The sequence below is a fragment of the Lissotriton helveticus genome, chromosome 8 (genome assembly GCF_964261635.1).
Source record: "Lissotriton helveticus chromosome 8, aLisHel1.1, whole genome shotgun sequence".
NCBI classification, from domain to species: domain Eukaryota; kingdom Metazoa; phylum Chordata; class Amphibia; order Caudata; family Salamandridae; genus Lissotriton; species Lissotriton helveticus.
The window spans coordinates 299,512,283-299,525,682 of NC_136069.1; the positions used below are offsets into that span (position 1 = coordinate 299,512,283).

Here is a 13,400-nt window from a genome sequence, read left to right on the forward strand (position 1 = left end):
CATCTTGGTCAGGGCCTGGCACCTTGAAGTGAGTATTCTGGAGCTGCTGGGCACTGCTGAGGTGGGTCTTCACAGTCCTGAAGTCCCTCGTTGGGTGCTGGGTCGCTGTAAAGTTGGAGTACTTCTGGACCCTTTTTTATGTAGGGTTCTGCAGCAAGTGGTCGGTACCCCTGATATTGATGTCTTGCATCTCTGGTGGATCCTGGGATCTCAAGATATCCAAGAAACGACATGGATATTGCAGGGGCATATCTGCTCATTCTGATATGTCCTCACAAGGGGTATAGTGCACCCTGCCCTAGGGCTAGAAAGCCTGCCAGAGGAGTGTCTTACTTATATACCATGCACTGTCTATGGGCATGGTACAGAGATGTGTGCGATGCCAAGACTTCAGTTTTCTCTGCACCAGGGCATAGTCTGCGATTGGTTAGGAGACCCTAGCGTAGCACAATTTGTGCTGCTACCCTTGGGGTCCCTCTTCAGAGCCAATGCCCTAGGTACCAGGGGTACCATTTACTAGGGACTTACAAGGGGTACTGAGGTTGTGCGGATTGAGAAACAAAAGGTACAGTTTAGGGAAAGAGCTTTTGTCACAGAGGACCTGGTTGGCATGGATCCTGTGTACTTCCATTCAAAATTACATCTATTTCCAGGCAAAAAGTGGGGGCTAGCCATTTCCAAAAAAAGCACCTTTCTACAGTGTGCCAAGAAACGACCATCTTCGGGATCATTCCACAAGAACCAAGGCTGAAACCACTTCATTAGCATGCGAAGTCCCATTCCTGGACATCTGCCAGGCAGCAATGTGGACATCCCTGCACACGTTTACCAAGCACTATTACCTGGACAGGTAGGACGTATGATCTGGCACCTTGCCTGTTCGGTCTTGCAGGATTTTTTTGTGTGAAATTGTTTTGCAGACTCATCTCTGTGGAGATATTACTTGGGTATCTGTTCTAAGGTAAAGATTCTGCAGCTAGAAGTGTATCAGATGAACAAGTTACTTAACTTCAATAACTCCTTATCTGGTAGAGACAATATCTAGTTGTACATTCCTTACCGCCCCACCCATCCTCCCCACTCTGCAAACGGAATTGTAGGGACAGGGTTTTCCCCTTTCAGGACCCTACCATTCCTCCGCAGTGGTCCGTGTTCCTTGTGGCTCCAAACTTTCGGTGTGGAAAGTCGCAAGAAGAAGCAGACGTCGGCATGCTGGGGTGGCACCCATATAGGTACCACACATGTTTTTTTATGGCGTGGCCGACACCATGAGAAGCCGAAGGACACCACCTACTGTTGCGCAGCATTGCTGCTTACAAAATATTTCCGGATCCAGTCTGACGCCAGAGGATAATTCTATGGTAAGGAGTCTATTACTAGATATTCTCTAACAGATAAGCTGTAATCGAAGGTAGGCATCTGTAGCAATCTCGCCCTTAGTATAGGTTGCCAAAAAGAGGTATGCTGTGTAAAGAGTACTGGTGTCCATAATAATTGGACAGGGTCTTGATGTAACAATCCCAATGTGCTCTATTTGTGGTAGTGTGGTTGCGCAGCCTTAGGATTATCGGAGAGGAGTGTTAGGAATTTGTTGCATACACAGTCAATAAATGATACACACTCAAGATGAAGATCCACACCTTTTCAGAAACACAACACATTTTATATATATATTTCAACACTAAGAACTTCGTAATTGATTAAGCACTTTTCAGATTATTGCTTATACAATTTATTAGCAATGCTAGCAAACAGTGCTTTTTTATGCAGTAATGCGTTCTTATGGAGAGAAGAGCATTTACTGCATATAGGTATGTGCAATATGATTTCGAGGGGCCCCTTTAAGTTGTGAGGTGTTGAGGACCCAAGTTCCTTAAGCAGTTCAGTTTTGCCTGCCCTGGTGTATCTGACTACAGATGTGCTGGACAAATTAGTAGCTTTGTGCTCTACACCATTGGCAAAGGGGGCAGGCACCTCGAAATAGGCTGCAAAAGGTACTTGGGGATAAGACCGGGAGCTCCAAACAGGGGTCAAAGTTCCTGAGGGACCTTGGAACAAGGGGGAGCAGTCAATGTTCATGGCCTCGGGACTGGAATTTCAGGTGCAAAGGGTTTTGGTTGACCGGCCCTCATGTGTCATAGGCGGTCAAGGTTCTCGGTTTGAACCAGAAAAGAGACAAAACAAGATAGCTGAGCCACTCTTGGTGCTGGCCTCTGCAGAGCTGATGTCCCTCGTCAGCTAGTCAGGCTTTGGATTGTTTGGGTCTGGATTGGGCTCTAAACAAGCGTTGGTCATGGCAAGGAGTACGGTATCCGAGGTATTGGTGTAGGGAGGCTGGTTGGGCTCCTGGCAGCTCAAAACTTGGTTAGGAGACGGATCTGACATCTTTGAGTATGCTGACCTCCTCCTGGGCAGTTACTGGGTCTGTGGACTTGATGGTCAGCAGTTTCTTGGAATTGGAGATCACGGTCGGAGGATGCAGGGAAGTGGCTCCTCCACTGCACGGGAGATGCTGGCTGGTTTTCAAAGTACTTTCAACCCTCTAAAGCTTTTTGAGGATGCACAGCTGGAGGATGCGTCTGACCTTTGCAGTTGTCTGGAGAAGGCAGGCAGGGTTTTGCGCAAGAAGTCCACGGCAGTCTTCAGTTCTCACATTCATTTGCTCTTCGGTGTCCTCTTCTTCTAGAGCCAGCTTAATCTAAAGGTCTGGTGCCAAGGGGTTACTGAAATACTCAATTTAGGGGCATCAGAGTAGAGTAGTAGCCAATGGGCTACTTAACCTTGTGGTCACTATGCCCCCTATATCACCACTTCCTGTGGGAAGTGGGCATTCCCCCATCACTGTGTTCCTAATTCTGCCATCACGATGATAGTGGAATTTTCCTAGAGTGAGGCACATCAGGCAGCTCACCTCCTTGCTTAACTAATCTCCTGCCTGTCATGGTGCCAAATGAGCCTCAGGGGTGGCATCTCCCAGGTCTGGGGGAAGTCGGGGTTGTATTTTAAAGGCGGCAGAGGCTTTGAAGCCTCTCTCTATGTTGATTTACTAGCCATCCTGCTGGTGGGTGTGTAAACACCTCCTGCCAGACCAGGCGTTGTTCCTGACCTCTGAGAACGGGGTTCTCACCTCCTAGGGGGTCAGAAGCACATATGTTGTGGCATTTGATACTCTGTACCAGTCAGCCAGCACACTAAAGGAGTAATAGGGTCAGGGAATACCTCTAAGGCAGAGGTCTTCAAACTGGGGGGCGGGCCCCCCTAGGGGGGCCTCGTGTGATCCCAGGGGGGGCGCCAGGCTCTGGCCAAAAGAAACATTATGCTTTGTTTTCAGCCTAAAAAAATGAGCAGCAGTAAGCACGTCTGTAATGGGCCATCATTCACATCCTTTGTCATTTAAATCCTGGCTGGGAGAAGGTGTCAAAAGGGAAGGGACTTCAAATTTTCTCCAAGACCCACACTGCCGTTTCGAACAACCACACTGGATCCTTTGCACATTAGTAAGGCCTGCCTCACCGGAATGGTATGTTTGGAAATCATGTATTTGTTTGCACTTCTAAAACAGTGACAGAACTTAGCTGCAATGTTTAAATAAGTCTAGACATAGACTTATTTGCCAGTTAAATAAAATAGTTGTGGAATATTTTGAGGGGGGGCCCGGCGAATTGTTTTTCTACACTGGGGGGGGGGGGGGCGCAGAATAAAAAAGTTTGAAGACCACTGCTCTAAGGTATCCTCTGTGTGCATGTATTAATAAATCCACTACTGAAATCATTGTGGGTTTATTAATATGAGGTGTTGAATACCAAACACCTTTGTTTTCAGTGAAGCCATCAGGTAGCTGAGGAACTTGTAATCAACAGTGCTCAATACATATTCTCAAGATGGCTTCCCTGGTTACTTGCAATGTCTAAGAATCTACTTCGACATCACAGTGGCATATCTGCTCATGCAGATATGTCCCCACATGTAATATAATGCACCCTGCCTTAAAGCTGTAAAGTCTGCTGTAGGAGTGACTTGTATATTTTGTGTGCAGTGTCTGCATATCACACACTGTGTGTGCCAAGTTGTGTGTTCACTTTTTTCTGCACCATTCAATTCATTCTGCAATGGCAGTCTGCATGTGTGTGGTGAGGGGTCCCTTAGGATGGAACATTAGTGAACAATTGTACCTTTTTACGGAAAGAGATCTGGCACTGGGGACCTGGATTCCAGGAACCCAGTTCACTTTTGCCAAAATTGCATTAGATACCAAGCAAAAAGTGGGAGTGACTGTCAAGAAGCAGCACTTTCCTACACTATCTTGTTCATCGAGGCCACTCCTTAGAAGTTAATGGGAACTGGTCACTTACGCTGATACTGAATTGGACACTGATTTCCTTGGGAAGGTAACAGTTTTTTTGGACCTAGTTGGTCCTTTGGCTGGCTCCCGCTGGAGTTGGTTGCCTAAAGTACTACTTAGAAATTACATCGCTCCTTGAAGCAACTTTTTCTTGAAATAGTTAAGTGTCAAACACTTGTTCAGGGTTGAGTGTTTTATATCTCTGGAAACCTCTACTGGATTATTTTCGTTTTGGCGTCTATAAATTCTTAAAATGATAACCTTTTATTTTTATTAATTTGTGTTATTTCTTGAGTAGTTTTTTTTGTTCTTTAAATGTTTTTTTGCTGTTTAAATGCTTTACACATGTTCCTTTGTTGAAGTCTGTCTACTCAAAGCCACAGCTACCCAGGGTTGAGCTAAGGTTTGTCAAAGAAAGCTTGACTGGCTCTAAGGGTTGGTAGTGTTTTACACGGTGAGATCTTACAATTACACCATATAATGCACCCCATTCCCTCTCGCCCACCTGTTTTAACTGTGAGGAGTGTTGGAAGTAGGATCTTCTGGCATGGTTACCCCCACTTTTTGCTTGGTATCAGTATGTTTTAGCTAGTTTGACTGGGATCCTGCTAGTCAGGAACACAGTCACTGTGCTTTCTCCCTAAATTGACCATGGTAAGAACTGTGTCCATACACACTTGGCTACTAGTCCCTAGTATATGGTACTAAGGTACCCAGGGCATAGGTACATCAGGGGTCTCCCATGAGCTGCAGCATGTATGTTGTTCCCCATGGGTGTCCACTCAGACTACAGGCCTGCATTTGCAGCCTGTGTGAGGTGGTGCTAGCACCTCTCACAGCAGATATAACTTACCACATATTTGGGGTCACACTTAAAACCTATAAGTCACCTCATGGCAGACTCTTCAGTCCTAAGGGCAGTGTCTGTGGTTAGAAGTGTGAGGGGCCCCTGCAGGTGTAGTACACCGCTACAGACCCCGGAGTTGATTCTCCAGGCGTTGTACTGGTGGGCAGTGCTCTCAACTGCCATTCTCTCTATTATTCTTACTGCCTCCAACTTTACTTTCTCTGTTACGTCGCTATTGTTCTGTCCTTCCACTTTTATGCATTCAATTCCTCTGCAGTCCCTCCTCCTCCAAAATGCTTCCGCATTGGTAACCTATTGTTATACTGCAAAATTGTGCTGCTTTTCTAATTCTTTAGAATGATAGTATTACGAACATCATTTTCATATTTTTTTTGCTGAGAGCTGGAATTCTGAATTTAAATAACGGCAGTGGAAACCACCTTTTTTGGATGTGTTAACCTGTAGAGAGAAAGATGTGATTTACAAAGAACAAACATGACCTGTCTGTTTTTTGAACGGGGATTAATCGAATTCATATTTGTGGTGTAGTTTTAAAAGAACTTTATTTTGCCAATGCTTTTTTCTTTTTGTTGTTTATCCTATGTTGTGTTAAGTCAGCCGTGTTTGTTTAAACTATTGGCTAAATGTTACATCAATTCAAAGCCAAAAGTACATTTTCTGTGCACCAGTAAATGCAAGTAAATAGCGGCCATGTTTATGCAGACACGTGCTCTTACTTTTATATTTGTAGTATATGCTTGCAGAAAAAAAGACTATATCAACAGCTTGCCTAGGCCAGGTCTATATGCTTTGCCACTCCTCATGTTTACTGGAATGCTTGAACTTGTGAGTCTTAGATGAAATATCTTTCTGCTGAAAAAATGCATTTGCCTTTCTATTTCACAGGTATTTTATTTTGATTATGGTATCCAGGAAGAGGTAAATGTGTGTTGCTTGAGAATACTTACAGACGATCTTCTAAAAAAAGTGGGACAGTTGTCTGTGGAAATCTCACTAAAGGATATAAGGTGAGGTTTTGCAATGCAGACCAACTTTTTAAATAATGGTTATTCTATACAGTTTATTGATTGTAGTTTGACATGTGCCCAGTACACTGTCCCTATAGTGGATCCCTTTCTTCACAGGTTTTGTCTAGACTAAGTACTGATAACATTTTATTAGGCATCTTGCTCCATGTTCATGCTCAGTAAAAACATTATTTTAACTACAAGCAAGAGTGGTGTTAGAAGAACCTCAATGCTTTGTTTTCCCTCCACAAACCCTGCCTACATTCTAACTACTCTGATCTACATTTATAGCCATGTTGCCTTGATATATTCCAACTTTTAGCTTATGCAAATGGCTGTCAACATGTTCTACTTTCTTGTCTTGATAATGAACAAAGTAAACTTGTATGTTCAAGGCACGTGTGCTGTAGATGCACATGCTTTGCATACGTCTGGCGTCCAGTGTTGGGTCTTTGGCCTTTCGGTGACACGCACTCCTTTTTGCTCCTTTCGTGGCCAAGGAAGGGACACCCAAGCACGTTTGTTTCAAAGCCAAAGGCCTGCGCAGCAACAGTCGCAGCGCAGCCGCAGAGACGGGTCACTGGGCCAGCGTGCGGGTCAGTCCACCCCCCCCCCCCCCCCTCCTCCCCTTTACAGCAGCTGCCTCCAAACCTTCCTCGTCCGGTGTTTCAGGCCCACCAGACGCCAGTGGGTGGCAGGATTCGCCATCACCTCTACCACTGGCGCACCATCATATCGGACAGGTGAGTTCTGCAACTGGTCTGAAGGGGCTACTCCCTCCCCTTCGAGACTGCCCCTCCAGCCATGCCACCACAGTACCACCGTATGTCTGGGGATCACTTGACACTTCTCTAGCAGGAAGTTGCAGCCCTCTTGGCCAAGGGGGCCATCAAGCGTGTTCCGACGCCAGAAGTAGGTCGTGGTTGTTATTCCCACCATTTTTTGGTTCCAAAGAAGGACAAGGGCCTGCCTCCTATCTCAGACCTTCGGAGCGTCAATCGCTTCCTCTGGAAGGAGAAGTTCAAGATGCTCACACTTGCCCAGGTCTTTTCTGCCCTAGACCCGCAAGACTGGTTGGAAGCGTTGGACCTACAACACACTTATTTTCATATCCCCCGTCCTGCTGGCCCACCGGCGTTACCTGCATTCATGGTAGGACAGAAGCATTTTCAGTTCACTGTGCTCCCCTTTGGCCTTACCAGCGCCCCTCGGGTGTTCACGAAATTGATGACGGTGGTCCAGCTCATCTGCGCAGATCAGGGGTTTGTCTTCCCTTATCTCAACGACTAGCTGTTGAAGGCGGACTAGCCCCAGGCAGTTGTCTCCCACCTCCAAACTACGTCCGAGCTCCTGCATTTGCTGGGGTTCTCCATCAACGTGCCGAAGTCGCACCTGATTCCCTCTCAGAAGCTCCACATCATCGGAGCGGTTCTGGACACAGCACAGTTTTGGGTCTATCCTCCCGAACAGCGAGTCTGGGACATTCGAGCTATGATTGCAATCTTTCGGCCCTTTTCCGGATTTCGGTCAGGACGACCTTGAGGCTGCTGGGCCTCATGGTCTCCTGCATCCTGCTCACCAACCATGCCAGATGGCATATGCGGGCTCTGCAGTGGGACATGTAGTTCCAGTTGGCGCAGCATCAGGGGAACCTGTCCGACTACGTCCAGATCTCGGGAGGGGACTGCACAACAATTGCAGTGGTGGCTCATGGATCAGCGTTGGGTCATTGGCAGATACCTCTCCCTTCCCCAACAGGAGCACACAGTGGTGACCGATGCGTCCCTACTGGGATGGGACAGCCACATGGGAGAGGCTGAGATCAGAGCCCTCTGGTCTCCGGCGGAGTCCAGGCTCCATATCGACCTTCTGGAGCTTTGGGCGATCCTTCTTGCACTGAAGGCATTCCTTCCCTCTGTCAAGGGGAAGGTGGTGCAGGTGTTCACAGACAACACCACCGTGTGGTATTGCAACAAACAAGGTGGGGTGGGGTCCTGGACTCTGTCAGGAGGCTCTGCGCCTCTGGACATGGCTGGACAAGGCATTTCATTGACGGTTTAACACCTGGCAGGTTCTTTAAACGCCAGGGCGGATGAACTCAGCTGCCGGTGCCTGATGGATCACGAGTGGTGTCTTCACTCAGAGGTGGTGCAAGGTCTCTTTCGACAGTGGAGAGAGCCTTGGTTAGATGTATTTGCCACCGAAGAGAACGCGCAATATCTGCTGTTCTGCGCGTTGGAATTTCCAAGGTGCACTCTCTCGGCTACGCTTTTCGTCGCTAGTGGAGCTACGGTCTATTGTACGCCTTTCCGCCTATACCACTTCTGCACAGAATGCTGAAGAAGATCAGGCGCAACGGGGCCCAAGTCATTCTTGTGGCACCGGACTGGGCAAGAAGAGTTTGGTATCCGAGCTACTCAGTATGAGCGTATATCCCCCGATCTGACTGCCTATTCGGGAGGAACTTCTGTCGCAGCAGCAGGGGGCGGTCCGTCGCCCGAATCTGTCCAGCCTCCACTAAATTGGTATACACCTGCAGGTGGAACAAATTTCTGGCTCGGTGCACAGCAAAGGCTGTGGATCCCCTTTCTGTCCCTCTTTCAGAGGTCCTTTTGTTCCTTCTTTCATTGGCCCGGCAGGGCTCTGGTCTGGGCACTATCAAAGGGGACCTTTCTGTGATCTCTGCCTTTCACAGGCTCCCTGATGAGCCTTCTCTTTTCAAGTCCTGTGTTAGATTTCTCAAAGGCATTAGTCACCTTTTCCCTCCTATTCCGTTTGTGATGCCACAGTGGGACTTGAAACTGGTACTTACTTTTTTGAATTGTGCTCCCTTAGAGCCGCTATACAACTGTCTTCTTCGTTTGGTGACTTTGAAGACTACTTTCCTGGTTGCTATCACCTCCGCTAGTTGTGTGAGTAAGCTCCAGGCTCTTTCTTGTTACCCTCCTTTTCTTTAGTCCATCCGGACAAGGTTGTGCTTTGCACTCGTCCTTCCTTCTTACCAAAAGTTGTCACTGCTTTTCACATTGGGCAGACTATCACCTTGCCCACTTTCTTTCCGCCTCCGCACCCTTCCAGAGTGGAAGAAAGGCTCCACCATCTGGACCCAAAACTTGCGCTCTTCTTTTTTCTGAACTGCACCAAACAGTTCTGGGTGGATGACCAGCTTTTTGTTTGCTACGTGGGTGCCAAGAAAGGCCGGGCAGTACACAAGAGGACTATCTCCTGCTGGGTCGTCGTGTGTAGCAAAGCCTGTTATTCTCTGGCTAAAAAGGAACCTCCGGTGAGGTTGCTGGCCCATTCTACCAGGGCGACAGCAGCTACTACTGCATTGAGACATGGTGTCCCCTGCAAGACATCTGTCAGGCAGCCACGTGGGCCTCGCTGCACGCTTTTACTAAGCATTATTGCCTTGACAGTCCCGTCCCGAGAGACAGCTTCTTTGGCCGTTCTGTTCTCTGTGACTTTCTGGTGTAATCTTGGTTCGCAGACCCTCCATCGGGGTTGGTATTGCAGGGGTATCTATTCTAAGATAAGGAATCTATCACTAACGTGTCTTTCAGATGCACAAGTTACTACTTGTGTAACGACATATCTGTAAGAGACATTATTTAGTGATAGATTCCTTACCGCCCCACCCATCCTCCCAGTTCTGCGAACTGATTTCTAGGGTTAAGGGCATCCCTTTTCAGGGCCCTAGTTTCAATGCACCAGTGGTCAGTATCTTGCATGGCTCTGCATTCCTGGTGCGGAAAGTCGTGTACAGAACTGATGTCCACTCGCGTGGGCGCGTCTAAGTACCTCCAGCGACGTCATCTCGGTGACTACGACGCCAAAGATGTACGCAGAGCCTTACGAGGACGCCTACCGACGAGCAGGGATACTGCTGAGAAAAATCTTTCCAAATCCAGTCTGACGCCTGGGGATATTCTAAGGTAAGGAATCTATCACTAACTAATGTCTCTTACAGATATATTGTTTCACAAGTAGTAACTTGTGTGTTAGTCCCTCTTTAGTACCGCATCCTCTTCATGTGTTCACCTTCCATGGTGAATTGACCATTTACTTCAGTTTTTATACCTTAAGAACCATTTTCTTTATTTAGGTTCTCCTAATGCAGGCCCAACATGCTTTGGTGTCTTTTTTACACCCCCCCCCCCTTCTGTAGTAGGGGATCTCTGTGTATAGTCCTAATCTAGTGAATAGTCCCGCCCATGTGCGGGGACCACGGAGCAATCAAAAATAATCTCTTAAGCTGTCTTCTTTGCAGTCCTGCATAGACACTTAAGAGAGAATCAAAGACAAATAATGCAGCCTATAACCACAAGGCTACACTGGCCAGCACTTCAACTTAAATTGAAAAAGATAGCCAAATAAAATCAAATTTTACACATATCACCAAGTTTCACTAATAGAGAAACTTTCCTTCTCCAAAATCCTTGAAATGATAGAGAGGAAGGGTTGGACAGACAAGCCCCCATAGGTTGCCATTATGTGTCTGGAAAAGGGATACCGTGCCTTTAAGGAACTCTCCAGAGACCCTCGGTATCCCAGGATACGCAGCCAAAGTCCTTTTACTTTCAGTTCTTTTTTCCGGCTCCTGCTAGCAGGACCCTGGAGCATTGAGCTCTCCCTTTTTGGGTATTTCTTCAATTTTTGGCACTTTTTCAGTGTTTTGAGTGTTTCACTCGACGTCTGGGGTCTTCCTCCACCATTTGCTGTTATTTTTTTAACCAGTTTTACCACCTCTTTTCGAATATGCCAGCTTTATTCGACAAGTGCCATGAGTGTGGTAGGAAGAAGGCTAAATCTGACCCACACGGAGTATGTATACTCTGTCTCCCTTCCACCCATGTCCCTGACTCCTGTGATATCTGTCACTCTTTCTCCAGGAGGACCCTGTCTGACAGTGAGAAGATTCGTCTCCAAGGCCTGGAGCAGATGAGACATGAAGAACCAGGTGGGACTTCTGGGCATGGAGGGACTCCGTCATCAACCTCTGCCTGTGCTTCGGCCTCTGGGGGGCTCCCCAGTCAAGAAAAGGTCCAGAAAAGGCACAGATCTCGGTCGACGTTGATAGCTTTGACGTCGGCGTCGAGAGGTATGACCACCATCTGCTCCCCGTCGACCCAGGGCTCTGGGGCCAAGCGGCGTCGCTGCTCTACGTCGAGGGGCAGGACGTCGAGACCTCGGACGAGCTCGACATCGAGGACTTCACCGGCGTCAACACACCATCGCCGTTGAGATGTGTCCAGAAGGCGACGGCGTTCGCCGTCGAGGCTGAACCGCCGTTCACCGTCGACACGACGGTCGACGTCGAGGAGTGGCAAGTCGACATCGAGGAGAAGACATTCGACGTCGAGGAGTGTGTCGACGTCTAGAAGATCGACGTCGAGAAGCAGAAAGTCGAAGAGGTCGACGTCGAGGAAGGAAAAATCGACGTTGAGGAGACTTTCAAGGACCAGGACAGTGGTCAGTCTGTCGTCTTCATCTGCGAGCTCCCGGTCGCGGCGGCACCGGCGCTAGGCCAAGAAGAGGCTTGCCTCCAGAACATCTTCTTTGAGGCCTGCTCAGAAGAAGAGGAGAGTGGTGAGATCATCGGAATCGGAGTATTCACGGACCTACTCACCTTCTAGGCCCAGGACGCCTACACCTTCACCGCTGCCTCTGAGGATCCCTCCTCCGCAGCTTCCTCCTCCAGCGACGATTCCTCCTCCTCCTCCTCCGCTTCCACCGCCTCCTACACCACCCCTTCCTCCTTTTCCACTGTCTCCCTGACCTCCACAACCTCGGCCTGAGATTCTGGTGCCAACTCCTCCGCTTCCGCCACCTCCAAAACATGCGACTCCGGCAAGGCCCAGGAGATCTATATCAAGATCTAGAGGAAGAGATCGCACTCGCAGTAGACACCGCTCCTCCACAAGGTCCCTTCATCGTCATCGGAGGGACAGGTCGCGGTCCCGTTACACGGGCTCCTCGAGTGACCGGAGGTCTTCTCCAACGTTATCGGACTCGCCTCTGTAGGAAGGTGGATACCTGACTATGGTTACCCCAGATTTTTTGCCTAGTGTTTAACTGGTTTTCGACTTAGTTGGCCTGGGATCCTGCTAATCAGGGTCGCAGACTATCTGCTCTCTCTGTAAAATGGACTCCATGTACTTAAGGTACATCTCCAATTGGGAATTGGGTCACCTTATGAACCCCTGTACAGTGTACCCTAGGTACCCAGGGCATAGGTGCATCCAAGGCCTACCAGGGGCTGCAGCATATATTATGCCACCCCTGGCTCGCCACCTAAATTGACACAACTGGCTGATTACTCACCTGGGGAAGGTCATGTAATCACCCCTTGCTTAGGTATAGTATCCCTATACCTACCTTATATATAGACACATAGTAACCTATAAGTCACTCCTATGGCAGGCCTTAACAATCCTGGATATTTAACAACAAGAGGTGGTGATGGACAGAGTTTCTGAATTAAGCAGAATACTCTCACCCAGTCAAGAGATCAGGGCTAGATCCAACACCGTTTTTTAGCTCACTGCACCATCCCAGTTCAGAACCTGGCTATATGCAAATTAGTCTGTTCCTGTCCCAGTGCATGATGGGAACAGGGCAAACCAAACTACCAAGCCAATTCTTACACTGGGAAGGAAACAAGCTTCCGGGGACCGGTTTCTGGCATTTCAGCCGTCGTCGGCCCGGCTTGCTTGAATCCTGATGGTGCAATGAGCCCCCCCCCCCCCTTTTCTGAATCGTTTTTGGCCACTATAGGTGTGGCAGGGTATACTCAGACATGAGTCCCTTGCTCACTGCTCCATCAGGATTCAAGCAAGCCGGGCCGACGAGGCTGAAATGCCAGAAACCGGTCCCCGGTAGCTTGTCTCCTTTCTGGTGAAGAATTGGCTTGGTAGTTTGGTCTGCCCTGTTCCCATGATGCACTGGGCCAGGGACAGACTAATTTGCATATAGCCAGGTTCTGAGCTGGGATGGGGCAGTGAGCTAAATAACGGTGATGGATCAAGCCCTGATCTTTGGACTGGGTAAGAGTGGTCTGCTTAATTCAGACACTCTGTTCATCACCACCCCCTTTTCTGAATCGTTTTTGGCCACTATAGGTGTGGCAGGGTATACTCAGACATGAGTCCCTTGCTCACTGCTCCATCAGGATTCAAGCAAG

The 13,400-nt window shown here is 48.3% G+C and overlaps 1 protein-coding gene across 1 annotated transcript in view; it reads left to right on the forward strand.

The window, feature by feature from the left end:
- RNF17 (ring finger protein 17) overlaps nt 1-13,400 on the forward strand; it is a 3,010,943-nt gene that overhangs the window by 2,038,072 nt on the left and 959,471 nt on the right. The window contains exon 26 of the mRNA XM_078657063.1: nt 6,096-6,217. Coding sequence (XP_078513189.1) covers nt 6,096-6,217 — 122 coding nt within the window. The remainder of the gene's footprint in view (nt 1-6,095; nt 6,218-13,400) is intronic.